This window comes from Sciurus vulgaris (genome assembly GCF_902686455.1).
Source record: "Sciurus vulgaris genome assembly, chromosome: 1".
NCBI lineage: Eukaryota > Metazoa > Chordata > Mammalia > Rodentia > Sciuridae > Sciurus > Sciurus vulgaris.
The window spans coordinates 137,791,706-137,809,135 of NC_136461.1; the positions used below are offsets into that span (position 1 = coordinate 137,791,706).

General features: G+C 34.3%; 1 protein-coding gene across 1 annotated transcript in view; it reads left to right on the plus strand.

Moving 5' to 3' along the window:
- RAB2A (RAB2A, member RAS oncogene family) overlaps positions 1-17,430 on the plus strand; it is a 76,100-nt gene that overhangs the window by 23,947 nt on the left and 34,723 nt on the right. The window contains exons 2-3 of the mRNA XM_079156188.1: positions 4,752-4,823; positions 12,252-12,319. Coding sequence (XP_079012314.1) covers positions 4,752-4,823; positions 12,252-12,319 — 140 coding nt within the window. The remainder of the gene's footprint in view (positions 1-4,751; positions 4,824-12,251; positions 12,320-17,430) is intronic.

Genomic DNA, 17,430 nt, shown 5'->3' on the forward strand with positions numbered 1-17,430 from the left:
TGTGAAAACTTGAACAGCAACACTGTAATTAGTTTATATTGATTGAAGAGAGGAAATGGCATCCATGATATCCACACAAGATCTTAAAAATTGTATTTTACATATCTGTTTTTTTTTCCATAAAATAAATATTCCATGAATACTTGCAGAAGGGATCATTCTGGTTATTTTGAAGGATGAAAAGTAAGATACAGATCTTGCCTTCAAGAATCTTTGTTTATAAAATAGATAAAAACAGGCATTTGAACCGGCTTGGTGGTACACAACTGTAATCCTAGCTACTTGGAATGGAAGCCTGAGGCAGGAGGATCACAAGTTTGAAGCCAGCGTTAGCAAGGGAAGTTGGTGTGTTTTGAGCATGGGAGGCTTGAGCATATGTATTCTGAGGAAAGGATTTGATAAAGAGGGAAGTAGTAAAGATGCACGAAAATGTTGTTAGATTTCACAACTGGCAGAAAGGGATGAAATCTAGTTTTGAATATTAAAGGGATACTTCTGTAGGAAGTAAGGAAAGGATAGATTACATGGGCATCTAGTGAAAGCTTGGGGTAAACAAGTGAAAAGTTGAAAAAAATCTATGATGGATTTTTCCTTTTCATTTAAATGGAGTAATAGTACCAGTAAACTTTGAGGTACTTGTTCCTGTGTGTTCTAAGTGCTTTACATATCTTAACTGATTTAATTCTCACAATTCTGTGATGTAGATATTGTTCTTAATCTCCCTTTAAGAATGATACAGTCAGTAAATGAATGGAATTGGAGAATATCATGCTAAGTGAAATAAGCCAGTCCCAAAAAACCAAATGCCAAATGTTCTCTCTGATATGTGGATGCTAATCCACAACAAGGGAGGAGGGGAAGAATAGAAATCCATTGGAATAGACAAATGAGAATGAAGAAAAGGGAGGGAGGAGGGAAATAGGAAGGACAATAGAATTAATCCGACATGACTTTCCTATCCCTGTATTTGCATACAAGACCAGGGTAACTCCACATCATGTACAACCACAATAATAGGATCCTAATTAGAATAAATTATACTCCATGTATGTATAATATGCCAAAATATATTCTATTGTCATGTATATCTAAAAAGAACAAATAAAGTAAAATTATTAAAAAAAAAAAAAAAAAAAAAAAAAACAGCAGTGTTGAATGCCTGTAACCCCAGCACCTTGGGAAGCCTAGGCAGGATGATCACAACTGGTGGTAAGCCTCAGTAACTTAACAAGACTCCCTCAAAAATAAAAGAATCTAGGAATGTAATTTAGTAGTAAATCACCCCTGAGTTCAGTCCCCAGTACCAAAAAGAAAAAGAAACAACATAGGCCTACTGGTTTATCCAAGATCACCCAGGTAGTGCTTTTTATCCACTACTGTACTGATGGTTCCATTAGAATCTCTAGAGGTATGAGTCCTGAGCATCAGTTTGAGGTTTTTCTGGTGAAAACTGAGAACTAGAAAGCAATTTACAGTGGGAGCTACTTCACATGGAATGGTAAGGGAAGGCATCTGTGATGGTGAAAAGCCAGTTATGAAAATTGTTTGTGGAAAGAGGATGTACAAAGGCTTTGAATGTTGTATAAAATGTGATAGGAGACAACACCCCCAACATATGCCAAATTTAGTTTTATCAGAGATCCCAGCATAAATCTTTTTTTAAAAGAAAAAAAAAAATAGGATAGTTGCTTTTTCTTTAATTTTCCATTCTGTTTAGAAAATGACTAACAGAAATGCAAAAATAACCATTTAAAAGAGATTTCTAGAGCTGGAGATGAAGCTTAGTGGTAGAGCCTTGCTTAGCATGTCCAGGCCCTACATTCCTAGCTTTACAAAATGCATGAATGAATGTAAAAAGGGATTCTTTCTGGAAGGTTTTTGTAAAGATTTAGATCTAGGCCTTCATCATTTTAAAAAGAAAGGATTTTGAAATATGTCAGCCTTAACTCAAAAACATTTTGTTATCTTTCTTCTTGATACTGTGATTAGAAAATAAACATGTGCTTTGTCTACTCTTATTTTTTGCTGATTCTTCTCATCCTGTGGTTTTTTATACCATCTTATTCTGACAAGTCTTGAATTTTTGTCTTCATCCTTCCTGAAATGAACATTCCTAGCCAATTGTCTAGCCAGCTTTGCACTTGGATGTCTAATTGATTATAGCGGCAAGGATTAAGAAGAGAGAAGGGTATTCATGAAGATATTTCAGAATTGATGAGATCAGTGAACCTTTTGAGGTAGATAATGAAGGAAGAGGAGGAATTAAGATGATTTTGCATTTCCCATTAGTATGATCCATTAGGTCTCAATTCTGGAGATTAGGAAATCCTGGAGAAGTTGCATTTTGTTCTCTTGTCTTGGTTGAGTTGAACCAGGGATTGGTTGGGAAGGATGGTAGGGAAAAGAATGAAAAAGAATGAATTAGGTTTTGGAAGTATATGTTTTAGGCCTGAAGGAATTAAAGGGGAAATGTTCCATAGTCAGTTGGAAATAAATGGAATAACATTTAGTATGGTGGCAGTAGAGATGGATTTGATAATCACTGACTGATTTATAGAAGTTAAGTTGAGGCTTCAGGACTAGATTGGTCCTCTTGGTTTGAAAAGGGTGGGGTGGATTGGAAGGTGTAAACAATGGTGGAGAAGTATAGAAACCCTCCAGTATTTAATACAAGATTGCATGGAAGAAGAGAAGTAGTTGTTATAGAATGAAGACAATCAAGGAGGTAACTATAACCTGACAAAGCAAGAGATAATTCTCAAGGAGATTGTAGACTAATAAATTTCATAGATTTGATTATGAGCACAAATAGATCCTATTTATGGGTCAGAGATGATGAAGACTAAGAAAAAAGGCTGGCTGGCTATTTGACTTAACAATTTGGAAAAGCATTGTGGGGTGTGAGTTATACACCCTATTTGTAAACAAGTTTACACACAAAAGATTAAGTCAGTAATGCTGACTAAGATAAGCTATCCCTATAACCAACCCTATCAAATAGTCTATAGATTTGTAATCAAGAAGACTTGAGAATCACTATAATGAAACTTGTGTAAATATTCTCTATATTGAAAAATAAATGTTTACCTAAGGAAAGAATACAGTCTTGAAAGCAAGGGAGCAGAGAATAAGCATTTTCTATATTTCACCAGCACTTAGAATAAAAGTGGTCTTATTAAAGTGGTATATATCTTATTGTAAAGGAGGAAAGGGTTTTCAGACTCTTCTGTCTCTTAAGATGATTCTTGAGGTTCCTCAATAAAACCTATAATTTCTGAATAGTTTTATACCATATGGAAAAATTAAGATGATTTTCCCGTAGTCATAGATTTTATGCATAGAACAAATTTCTTTTGTATACCTGGTACTAGTCTTTAACTTAGAAAAATTGGTCTTCTATCCTACACCTGAAGACTATGGAAAGTTAAAAATCGGATAAAGTGAGTTTGACTTTGGACTTTCTGTAATATAAGAAAAAGAAGATAATTCTCCAAGATCACATATTTTAAAACTCCAATTTATTTTCAGTTAACTAGAATACTAAAATATTCATAAAACTTAACAAATAAAGCATTTCCTAAAACAAAATGGTATATTTAGAGAAGGTATCTTTGATTTGTTGCTAGATATTTTGGCAATCTTAATAGTGTTTGACATTAAAGCCAATCATTCAGCAAAATTATGAAATGCCTTCACAATGCCATAAGGTAAAGGCAACAAATGACAGGATATTCTCAGGTCCTTTTCTCATTGAATTCATAATCTAGAAGAAGTTGAACAGTCTGGTTTGTCACTTCTTCAGAAATACCTTTTCTATTGCTTCAAGTCTTTTTCATCACTTTTTCTAATGTCACCTTATTCTTTCTTTAAAGTTCCAATAATCATTGTAATTATTTCAGATTATAATTCATCTGTGTATTTAGGTGTTCATTTTGTGTAATTGCTCCACTTATGGTAGATTATAAATTCCATATATAGGAATCATGTCAGTTTTCTACACTACTATATCTTCCAAGTCCCTAGTGCAGTGTATACTAAGCATTCATTAAAGACTGAATGATGACTGTCTTTCATGTTTGATAGAAGTTCAGGATGCTGTCACTTAAACAGACTTAGTATAGTGTGAGGATGAGGAAATGTTTCTTAAAGAATCTGAAAGTGAGTAGGAAGAAGATGTGATGTTCAATGTCCATTTTTTTTTAAAGGACAAGTAGGATGAATATAGAAATTTTTCCTTTGAATTTGGGAATGTAGTAGTTATTCATGACTTTAATGAAGTCAGTTTAGTAGAATGAAGGAATGCAATTCAGATTACAGTTGATCATGAAATGAATTAGCAAGAAATCAGAACAAGCAACTTTTCCCAGAAAAGTAGATCTCAGATATTTACTATTGGCTTGTGTATTTGGGTATATGATAAACTAATATAGGAAATTAGTGTGCTTTAATATTTTAACTGATGAAGAAAAAAACAAAAATACATGAAAACTCTACTGAGTGGTACTATGGTAGAGTCTACTAGAAGGACCTAGTTGTCGTCTGAAAGTTTAGCTGCCGTATCTTTCTTTTATATTGAAATGTTGAATGAGTTAGAAAGGGCAAAAAGGGCATTTGAAAATTTAGAGTACTGAGAAATCATGGTAAATTGTTCACTGCATCCAGAAACCCTTGCTGCCACTTTCCTTGTGCTTTTGTAAAGATTTCTCAATTTGTGTGAGTTTTGTCTGTTAATTTTTTTTTTTAATTTCCAGGTGTTGGTAAATCATGCTTATTGCTACAGTTCACAGACAAAAGGTTTCAGCCAGTGCATGACCTCACTATTGGTAAGTTTTATAAGAGAGATAAGCATTAAAAGTTTAAAATAGTTTAAGTGTAACATGCAAGAGGGTCCATTCTACTAGATTTTTTTTTTTTTTTTTTTTTGGTACCTGGGATTGAACTCAGGGACATTAACCACTGAGCCACATCCCCAAACCTTTTTATGTTTTATTTAGAGACAGTCTCACTAAGTTGCTTAAGACCTCTATAAATTGCTGGGGCTGGCGTTGGACTTGAGAGCTCCTACCTCAGCCTCCCAAGTCACTGGGATTACAGGCATGTGCCACTGCACCCAGCTGAAACTAAGTTTCTTGTGCAATTTAGTTTCCATCACTTTTTAAGAAATATTTCAAGTAAAAATCAGTATTACCTGACTTTGTACAAACAATGCAGAAGATATTGATAATTAAGATTTGAATTGTATTTAATAATGAAATAATTGAGGGGCAGTATAGCATCATGATAGGAGCAGAAACTGAATCAGTTTGCTAAATTGCCACTGTTTGGTCAAGCCACTTCACTACTTCATTTCTCACTTTGTCCTCCAAATTTTAGGTTGTCAGACCACTTTGGGATTCTTATTTGTTCAAAAATCATATTTATATCCTGAAAACTAAGGAATCTAACTGGCTGACTATTCTACAGCTTACTATTAACTAATAAGAATTAGTCACATATGAAGAAAAAGGGAAATTGGAAACCTAGTTATTCTTTAATAACTGCTTGCTTAATGAATCTTTAATCACAGCCTATTTTCTATAGATTTTGTTTTCATTTATTGCATATTGATTTTCGTGTCCTACATATTTCCACAATACCAAATCGAAGATAGAGCTTTTTAATCAGTGTTATGGTTTAGATGTGCGATGTCCCCCAAAAGCTTTCATGTTGAGACAATAAAATGCAAGAAGGTTCAGAGAAGATGATTGGCTTGTGAGAGTCCTAACCCAATCAGTGAATTAATCCTCTGGTAGGGTGTAGCTGGAGGAGGTGGGCACTGGGAACATGGCTTTGGGGTATATATTTGTATCTTGCAAGTAGAGACCTCTCTCTCTCTGCTTTCTGAACAACATGTGAGCTGCTTCCCTCTGCCACACTCTTCCTCCATGATGTTCTGCCTCACCTGAAGTCCTGAGGTTGAAGCCAGCCTTCTATGGACTAAGACCTCTGAAAACCCATGAGCCCTCAAAATACATTTTCCTCTACAGTTTTTCTGCTCTGGTCTTTTAAATTACAGCAGCGAAATAGCTAACTAAAGCAATCAGATTGTTAGATCAGTGAATACTTTCATCCAAATCACATGCAGTTGGTGGATATATTAATATTTTCATTAGTAACTCCTATTAATAAGAATTTTATCCATAATCTATTTTAAATTTGATAATTTCAAGTATATGCAGTGATGATAGGTAAAATAGGTAGTACTGTTTTATACTAGCCTTAGGATTTTGTTTAGCTTTTGTGAGCTCATTTTTGTATCTGATCTGCTCTTTGTTCAATAGGTTTGAAACCTTGGTAGCTAATTTTAGGCATGCCCCAATCCTAAGACAATTAATTAACCCTTTTTTTTTTTTTTTTTTTTTTTTTGTTTTTGTTTTTTAAAAATTAGAATACTACATAAATGTGTTCTTCCTTTTTATTGAATCTTACATATAAGTTTCTGAGTTGTTTTGGCACACCCAATGGAGGGAACAGATCCGAGCATGCTGTCTGAAATTGGCATAGGCTACACTTGTAAAGAGAGATGAGGGAGCAGATCAAAGAGTTGTTTGGAAAACTGTAACTCATATAATTGCCAGCTGGCTTCACTCTAGGTTTACTGATGGCAGACACTGGGAAATAGAAGACTAAAGGAAAAGAGAAGCCAAGGATCTTTTTCTGCTTTTCTCTCAGCCTGGGTTGACTATATGTTCTCCGTTAACTCTAGCTCCAGCCCCTGCCTGCCGGGCAAGCCCACAGTAGTCTGGTTCCTACACTTTGATAACCCTAGTTTCTCCCTGCATCCTCCCTGCCTAGGGATGGTAGCAGCTTCCTGTTAGGGCAGGAAGTGTAATTGCTTATGTGTAATTGCTGTTTATCTGGTTAGACCCTAACCTTTTGCCACCTTTCTAACTCTTCAAAAAGTTTGTAAATATCAGTATCCACCCAACTCACCTTAAGCCAAATAATATTTAAATATTTAAATGTCCCACAGAAACTGAGGGAGGGGAGCAGCCTACCAGAGCTTTTATAGCTCTTAAGGAGGAAAGATAAGAAATTTTCTTTTTCACATTCTTCTGTCATTTTCTCATACCTACTTCATTTTTCTTTCTTCCTACTAACCAATGTTTTTGGTTTCCTGGTCTCCATGGTGAGAAAGAGTTATTATCAGTAACTCTGAAGTTCATATCCCATTCAGGAGGACAGAGTATTTTAAACTCATTTCCATGTTCTCTGCGAAAGAGAGTTCATTACTTCAATTTGTTTCTTGTTTTGTCATCTCTGGCCTAGGGCCCAGAGTTACTTTGTACAACCTGGTTACCAAATTGGTAGTGATGAGTGGCAGTTTGGATGGATGGCAGTTTGCTAGAGTCAGTGGGCAGCTGACTCTAGCAAGTCTAAGAAAGAAAAAAAACCAAACAAGCAAAATCAAAAAATGTTAGCCACCCATGAACACCTTTTTAAACTAAAATTTAATTTCAGATCCTATAAAGTGAATGTAATCAGAATTTCAGAATATTTGAGGTTAATGATACTTTCTTTCAAATTTGTAAATTTCTGTGAAGCAAACAGCTATTTATTTCTCAAAATAGTAAGAGATGTTTGCAGTTCATTATTGACATTGAGAATTATGCTTTTTCCACTAAAGACTTTTTATAAAGCAAAGGCTGACCGTTCTTATGATCTCTTCCTGCTGGTACAACTTACATAGAGTTAAATACAATAAATTCAGTGCATTCAGTTACAGCCATTCAATCAGTCAAACTACATATGGGCCAGCGGAAGCAGTGAGTATTGTTAATTACTGTTTCTGCTTCTACACATGCCCTCCTTAACATTTTTAGAAACATAATGGCAATTTATAACATAAAATCATAATTTTATGTTATAAAATTATTCACATAATTTCAAAAGGAATATAAAAATGTTTGCTAACATAGGCATAAGACAATATCTTGACTGCTACACACTTGCCTTTACATCAAAGTTTACAAATAACTTTATGTACACAATAATATTTAAAGTCCATGCTAGAGCCCTGGACCAACCACATCAATATATGGGAGCTTGTTTAAGAATCTGCTGAGGGTATGGGGACATAACTCAGCAACAGGGCACTTGCCTACCTCACATAGTCCCCAGGGCTCATCCCCTGCCCCCCCCAAAAAGAAAGGAAAAAACCAAACAAGCAAAATCAAAAGAATCTACTGAATCATAATCCACATTTTAACAGGATCTCCAAGTGATTGATATGAACATTAAAGTTTGAGAAGCACTGAAACAATGACTTAAATACTAATCATGCAGCTAGAAAAACATTCTATATCATTTGCCTTATACCCACATATGATCACACACCCACACACATCCTGGCCTCTTCGTTTCTTTACTACCTCTCCTCCAGTGACCTTGTTTGTTTGTTTGTTTGTTTATTGGTGCTGGGGATTGAACCCAGCAGTGTTTACCCACCAAGCCACATCCCCAACCCTTTTTATATTTTATTTAGGGACATGGTCTCACTTAGTTGCTTAGGGCCTCACTGAGTTCCTGGGGCTGATTTTGAATGTGTGATCCTCCTGCTTCAACCTTCCAAGCCTCTGAGATTATAGGCATGTGCCACTGTGCCTGGCTTCCTCCAGTGATTTGTTTCCACCCTACCTTAGCTATGCACTCTCATAGTCATAACTAGGACATTGTCATTACCAATATCAGGAACCATTCCAGAATTTCACTTCAGTACTTCTATTTGTCTGATTTTCTCTCTCATCCTTCCAACTTACTTTCTTTTGTTCCTAATGCTAACATTTTTTAATTCCATGAATCTGTAGTCTGTTGATCCTACCATCTTTTCACTCTAACCATCTTCTTACTTCCCAGCTTACCAAGCTTCAATTCTAATGTCATTAAAATAATATCTATCTCTCAATCCTCTTGCTTCTTTGTATTCTGTGACTAACCAATAGGTTAACTCCAATTTCCATTCCATGCCTGTATGTGTAGGACTATAAATGACTGGGAAAAACTGAGGAACCATGCTAAGTAGTCTCATTTTAATTTCTTGGACACTAACTTCAAGTGAACCTTTAGTATTGCCTGACAGTTGTACTTTATTTCCAATCCCTTCTCTCTCTGCTTTCCTGTAGAACTATATTATACCTTCTTGTTCTTTAAACATGTAATAAGTATCAATTGTGAGTGCTCATCAGAAAATGGTTTAATTACTGTGTAAGGATGATAATGATTTGGAGACAGTGTATTCTTACATTAGAGCATTTTGTTCTAGAAAGTTGGAACCTATAACCTATTTTTTAGAATAAGTATCAGTCCCTGACAATGTCATATAAATGAGGTCTTCTTCACCTTGACTCCACAGATAATTTTTCTACCGTCCAAATTGGCTATTAATTGAAAATGGAAGTGTCTCAGCAGCATAGGGGATGATAGTTTAGCCCACAAAAAAAGATAAGGAAATCTTTCCAAGTGGAATTCTCAACCATATATACACTTAAGGCGGAAAAAAGACACAATTTTTAATAATCCAGAAAAGAAATAAGGTTTTGCTATTTGTATTTGTTTCTGAGACTTTGAGGGCACATTAGATTTTAGTATTTTCTTTTGCCACATAGATTGTAAGGTTGAGACCTATACAGGACCTAGTTATGAGGTTAAGCGCGAAAGTGTTGTTTCTGATGCTGAAACCAAAACCTGTTTCTGTTTCATTTGGTAGGAAAGCAAGTCATGGTTTTTCAAGTGTTTTGTGTTTTACTACTATCACTGTGTACCTTATGCCTAAATACTGTAGTAGCCTTTTAACTGGTCTCTGCTTCTTGATTTTCATATGACAAGTTTAGAGGCAGAATCTTTGTATAAAGACCTAAAGTTTTACCAGCTTCTATCCACACTTTGAATAAAGAGATAAATATACCAAGGCTTAGTATAAGGGAATATATCAGAATATCTGGAGTTGGGTGTAGAAGTTAGAGGAAAGTGGAGATTGGGATTGGGAATAGACAGAACCAAAACCTCTCAAAGACCAGGAAGCAGGACTGCAACAACAGTCCTGCAACAGCAGCACTTGTTAGCCTTTTTTCTGCTAGAGTATATCCAGTCTCATTATCGTTATCCCTCTCCTCAAGTTGTCAGTTCCACAGAGGAAGCATCTGCTTGCCTCTCTTGCCTTGCTTTCTTATCCGGAGCATTCGTGTGTTTGTTTCTAATTCATAGTTGGTTTTTGGTCAAATCTGACATAAGACTGAAGAAGTCTTATATCCCAGTGGATAATGTAGATGTTTTTGATTATGGTTAAAAGCCAGCTTACCCATATAGTGGAAAAAGAAATATAATTTCTCTCCGTCTAGTTTGTGAATACAAACAATAGTTTCATGAAAACATTTCTACTCTGTAAAATAACTTGCTGATAGGTAGAATTTTGTGCTTTAGTACATTCCTTTTAAATGCTGGCTATTTTTAAAAAATGTGTACCACACTTAGTCATGTCATTGGTAGGCGTGGTTTAGTGAATGTCACCACCCTGTGGCACAGAACTTAGATTTTATTTCATGTAAATACACATACACGCACACATATATAAATGAAATATGCATGTATGTATGTAAATACTAATGGTTTTTATACTAGTACATCATGATTCCTAAGTCTCTTTAGGTTTCTTATATTTCTGAGCTTGAGAAACATGAATGTCACCATTAATTTCTTGGTATTGACTGTGCCTTTACGATGGAATAAGTATTAAAATATAGAGTGAAAACCAACATTAAACTTTATGTCATTAATTTTCTCTCTCTCTGAATCACAGTTGAAGGAGTTATATAGGTGATACTGAAATGAAATTCTGACACAGGCAGTATCCTCTTTCCTGTTAAACTGGAAGCTATTTTTCAGCCAGGATAACTGACATCTGGTTTCTGGGGACCATGTCTTTCTTTCCACCTTGACTCTGATCTAAATACTGATAGAATATATTCCAGGCACTGATGATTTGGTGTAAGTGATAGACTACTCTCAGAGTTGTCTTCCCATCTGTTTGCTAATATAAAATTATTCCATTTTCTCCTGTTTTGATATTTTCCAAAGAAATGATAATGTTTGGATATTTTCCAAAGAGATGATAAATAGTAAAAAAGGCAAAGGAGTAAATTTGTAAACAGAAATTTTGTATTCCCTTTTACCTACACAGTTCTTCCTGTATTTGCCTGGAATTATAGTAAGTTGAAAAACGAATACAGAAGGTTCATTTTATCATTCATTAGTTAGTGAAAACAAAGAAACAACAAATTTGTAGCAGTGGAGCATCAATTCAGTAAATTATCTGTATACAAAGGAGAATATTGTACAGATAGCAAAAATAATGGTATAGTTTGTTTTTATTGACTTGGAAAGATGATTGTGTTAGAGAATAAAGTCTCTTATATATTAACCAAAAGCAAGTTACAGAATAGCATTTATATGTATACAATTCATGTGAAATTGTGTACTCATTTCTGTATGTCTGTGCATTCACTAGAAGTGTCTAGAAATATGTTTAAACAGTGATTTTATCTAGTGAACAGATTTGGATATTTTTTTCCTCGTTTATTACCCATTCTGGGAATCAAGATTATGTCATGTTGAAATTTATCCTTTTTAGAATGGTTTTTATTCAGTGTTAGTGTACTTCTTGAGAAATTTTAATATTTACTATTTATTACTCAATTTATGGCTCTTAAATTGCCCTTTTTTGTTTTTGTTTTTTCCTACTAGAGATTGAACCCACTGAGCTACATCTCCAGCCCTTTTTATTTACTTATTTTTTATTTTTTAAATTTTGAAACAGGGTCTCACAAGTTGCTTAGGGTTTTGCTAAGTTGTTAAAGCTGGTCTCAAACTTGGAATCCTCCTGCCTCAGTCTCATGAATTGCTGGGATTACAGGGATGCACATCACAACTGAATTGCTTAAGTTGTTTTTGTTACTGAGTATTTGAAACATGAAGGCCACAATTGGTTTCTTGATATTGACTGTGTCAGAATTCACTATCTTCATATTTTAATCGCCCTTAGTTTAGAAGCACCTCTTAGTCTATATTTTCTAAGGGTAGCAGATTATTTGTTAAAAGTTTATCTGTCTTTCACAGAGCATAGCATATCCTGGAAATTAGAATTCAACATTTTAATCTTTGAATGCAAAATGTATTTCAACTAGTTTATTTAACAAATCATTTTCTGCTCTATTTAGGTGTAGAGTTTGGTGCTCGAATGATAACAATTGATGGAAAACAGATAAAACTTCAGATATGGGATACGGTGAGTATTTTAAAAGTAATTGTATGACCTCAATAAAGTTTTTTTACAAAAATACATTGTATGCTTGTTTTGTTTAATGTTATTTTTTGCTTGTTTTTTTTTTGATAGTAAAATTCTATAGCTATGAAACAAAATATGTTAAAGAAAACTAATTTCTCTTATGCAGTGATTTTAGCACGTAGGCCAGCAGGTGTTGGGAGTTAGTGAGCCTGAGTACATGCTAAATGAAGTGAAACCTAAATGAAAGTGCTCTAGAAACTGTACCTTTTTTTTTTTTTAAGAAAAATAATTAGTATGTCTAAAGTATTCATATGTAGTAAAATAAAATATCAGTTCCATAGTGCACCTTATCCTGACAACTTACTAATTTCTTTTGTTTGATTTAGTTCCAACCACTTGAAACCATCTTGTCCTAATCCAGTAACCTAATTCCATCATTTACCACTGTTCATTGAGCACCTAGCACATGCCGTGCTGTATAGTTTTTAATGGTGGTGTCTCATCTAAACTACAGAATATAGAAAAATAAATTTGAGTGTTTTCACTATTCCCCATCTTAGATGCTTAAAAATGAAGTTACTATATTTTATTCAAGGGATGTCCTAAGACAGCAATTTTCAAACTTTTGGTTTCAGAATCCTTTATACTTAATAAGGACCCCAAAGAGCTTTAGATTATATGGCTTACTGCTATCATTATTAACCATATTAAAAATCAAAACTGGGAAATTGTTTTTTGGTGGGTTTTTTTGTTTGTTTGTTTTTTCAGTACTACAAATCAAACCCAAGGCTTCATGCATGCTCGTCTGGTACTGTACCACTAATCTATACCTCCAGCCCCTAATACATTTAAAAATAACTATAATAAACTTATTACCTGTTAGGATGAACACTGAAACTTTTTTATGGAAGTTTTATCAACTACACACACGTTAGACTGACTTGTCACAGTAACTATTGAAGGAATGAATCATGAGAATATCTAGTTTCAGTCAGGATTCCCAAGACTAATCAATGTGCTGAAAGCTGTTGGGGGGACCTAGGTTTCCTGATAAATGCTATATATCCCACAGTTGGCCCTTAGTGGTACCCTGCATCTCTGTCATTCTCTAAGAGTTATCCATTAGATTCAGGGGTCTTGTGCTTTCTGACCTGCTCTTCAGTGAAGATTCATACTTTACTACTTCTTAAGCGTTTCCTCCCTGAGCATACAGCACCTCAAAGCACTTTTGATTTACATTCTCTAAAGCTACTTAATTTCAAAACTGCATGGAAAAGAGAAAATAAAATACAGTCTTTTCTTTCTAAAATGTATGAAATTATAATCACCAACCAAAAGGAAGTATTTTCCACTTATGTGTTTAAAAAAAATTTTTTTCCCCAGAACTGATTACATAGACTAGGTTGCTTATAACATAGTGTAACAAACATTCATTCAAGGTGATAGTGTGAACCAGGTTATTTGTTACTCCTAATAAGCACATTTTTCATACATTAAATACATAAATACTTGCTTTGCTTGCAATTCCTCTTTTCCTTTTTCTATTTAAAATTAGTTCAGGTGTCAACTTTTACTAAAGCCTTTCTAACCCCCATAGGAATAACTTATTTTTCCCATAATTATGCATATTTTATTATAGCTCTGATCCCATTATCTTATTTTTATTCACATATTCATCATCAGAGTAAGCATCATGAGAGAAGAGACTAACTATTATCAGCTTTGCATCTTGTGGTCTTAGCTCAGTAACAAATAACAGTGTTTAGTAAATTTTACTGAATTAAGTATATAATCTTATTTTGTCTAAGCAACTTGCACGATTTTTGGATGTGTTTAGAAGATATCTTCTACCAAAGTACATTGCTTCAAAAAGGAAAGGTTAATATATCAGTGTTAACTTTTAGACAAAACCGCCTGTTGTCTGTGGTTTATTCTAATTTATTTCACTGTTCTGTACTTAAAGTGTTCCCTTAATTCTTTTCTTTGTTTTTGGAAATTTGAGTAGACCATTCATTCCCAGTTGTATGTTTTGTAGGTTCACTTGTCACACCTTTTTTTGATAGGAGCTTTTAAAATTTTTTTCTTTCAGTTTATGAGTGAATTTTCTTGCATGGTGGAGCTCTTTCAGAAGAAATCTAAAATAATTGCTTATGCAGTTATGAGAGGAAAATAGAATAAAAACCTCATTTTGCCAGGGGTGGGGTCAGAAGTCTAATTTTCTTCCTATATGTCTAAAAAAGAGAGACTTGGTACTTCTGAAGACCTCATAACCACCCTGTAAAAGAAATTCAGGTTTCTTAGAATGCATAGGATAGGACTTTAATAACCAGTGACCTGTTCCAGATTTTAAGGACTGTTCCAAAAAAGAATTAACTTTTTTGGAAAGTTGTTTCTTGAGACTTTGTCTTATAGAATGTTCTCTTATTTTCATTGGTTTTCTTTTCTTTTATACCTAACTTCTAAAACTTTGCCACAAATATAATCATGATTAAGGTTGGTCTCACATTTAGTTTTTATCTTAGTGAAACAGGGTTTCCTGATAACCAGGTTTAGCAGTGCTTCTATACATTTGTATAGGTTGTTATATTTTTAGTAGTGAGAGTCATGTCTGTTCCTAACCAAGGACATTTTCAAAATCATCCTAGAGTTCTCTTGGCAGTATTAGCCAAATGTTATGTATTAGTTCATCCTCACTTATGGCCAAGTCGTAGGATATTAGGATGTTTGTCATTTATTGTATATCCATTTTCACTTCCTGAAAAAATTTTAATCAAGAGTTTTCCTTTAACAAGTTTTACGTTCATCATCTTTTCTTTCTGCCTTTGTTTTGTTTGTTTTCTTCTTTTCACCCTTCTTTTTTTGCAAATAGCAAGATATAGCTGCCCCCAGAGAACTCCTTGGAGGCCTGAGGCCATCAGTCAGTTTCACAGCTGGAGGCAATGATGAGTCTTATCAGTGCCTTCTCCTTTCCGCCCTCTGATGAGTGACATTTTTTTTTTTAATCAGAAGTCAAAGCCATATGTATCTATTTCAAGTCAATGAAGAAACATAAGTTGAACCTACTTCCTGTTCATTGTTTGTTGGAAGAAGGGCAAAAAAAGTCTGTTCTCCCTATTAAACTCTAGCCAGACGTTACCCCCCCCCCATTCTACTCTTACTCATCTTTTGTCATTTATCATTCTTTTTTTTTTTATTTATTTTTATTGTAAACAAATGGGATACATGTTGTTTCTGTTTTGTCATTTATCATTCTTGCCTTCCCAGCATACCCAAATAAATCTCTCCCCATCAAAATTTGTAGCTTGGGTGTTTTAGTTAAGTACATATGTCTGTTCAATTTCCCTATGAATATAGTTTTTTAGATTTACAAGTATTTTTCCCATCAAATAAGAGAGTATTGTCAAAGTTATGTAGAAACTTGCATAACAAAATTCCTTCTTAATGAATCACAGCTTTTCTTTTTTGTGTATTTTTGTTGTTATTTTGAAAATCATGTCAGATTATACATTTGACTTATTATTTTAAAATAAAATATTATTTTGTTACTTTATATCAGTAAGGATGGATATCCAGAGTGCAGTAGGGCCAGGGAAGGCACCTAGAACTCAAGGCTGGGAAATAGTCCTACTTCACCTTCTGTCTCATTGCTGTTCCCATCACACCCCCATTGAGAAACTTAGAAGTCCTACTGTTTTACCTCCTTCAGTCATTCATCAACCTTTTCTTTAACAAACATGGGAACAGGAAACTACTTTAGACATTTCCTTCTACTCTAATGATTGCCTCCCACCTGTGGCCTCCAGTTTCTCTTATATGGCAATATTTTTAAAATCCATAGTTGGAGATTGTATCCTCTTTTAAGTTTTTTTTTTTCCCCCCAAAGTAAATATCCTATATTTCTAAAAAACTTTCAATTTGTTATTCTTTCTAGATATTTCCAACTTCAGGATTTGATTCAGACCCCCGTAAGGGCTCAGAATAAAATAGTCTAGGTTGGTTTTCTTACCATCCTTGCTGTGAACACTGAGGAATAGTAAAAATCAGTTTGATTCTCAAATCTAGTGGTCATCCAGAACAAAAGTTTGTTCATGCATATAGATTTCAGAATTTTTCTCCTCAGTGATAGCAATTCCCTAATTTTAGGTCTAAATTTTAAGGTAGTCTGTTTAGTGAAGTTCCTGAAATATAATGCTTAGTCACTGGACAACCTATTTGGCTACTCAGAATTTTTTTCTTTCCTTTTTGAGTCTTATCTAGTCTACATAACTAGAGTTTTTAGATAAATGACTAACAATGAAAGTAAGAAATATTACTATAATGTTGATTCTCACAAATCTTAATTTTCTAACTCTTATTGACTCTTTGGTATCAGTCAAGTTAACATATTTTGGTGCCTGCTGTAAATACACTTCATACTCTGATTTAGGCCCTCCGGGAGAACTGCAAGGGGAAAATGCATTTGAGCAGCATATTCATTTTATCTAATCAATGATATTAAGACTAAAAGACCACATGAGAGTGCTTTTGGATTTTTGAGAAAAGGAGAACTATGGACTATGGTAGACAAACTTCTAGCTTTGTGAAAAGTTTAGGAGGTTGAACTGGTCCTCTAAGGAAATAGAAGTTGGGTAGGTGGAAGAAAAAGAGTTTTTGAGGCCAAGAGTTAAGGAGAAACAAAAAAGCAGGAATATTCAGGCTGTAGGTAAAATCTCTGAAGGAAGAAATTATATGAACAAGACATTTAGTGAATAAGAAAAAATGCTTTAGAGACAAGTGAAATCAGATTCTTGAGTTTACAGCTTTAACTCAAGTTACTTAGATTTTTGAGCAATAGCATAATGTGTAAAGTCATGTTTTGTGGAGATATGGAGAAGGAGCTAAGATAGTACTGATTGCCAGCCTAGTTACTAGAAAATTTGAATACAGAAAGACCCAGACACATGGAAACACCAGTTTGGGGGAATCTTTATATGACTATTGGAAGTAATTCTTTTAAACAGCATGAATGAGCAAGTTTATTTGATTTAGCAGTGTTTAAATGGAAAATGAAGCTCTGTAAGGCTCCTCTTGCACAAATGTTTCATGATTCTGCTTTTGATGCTAAGCATCAC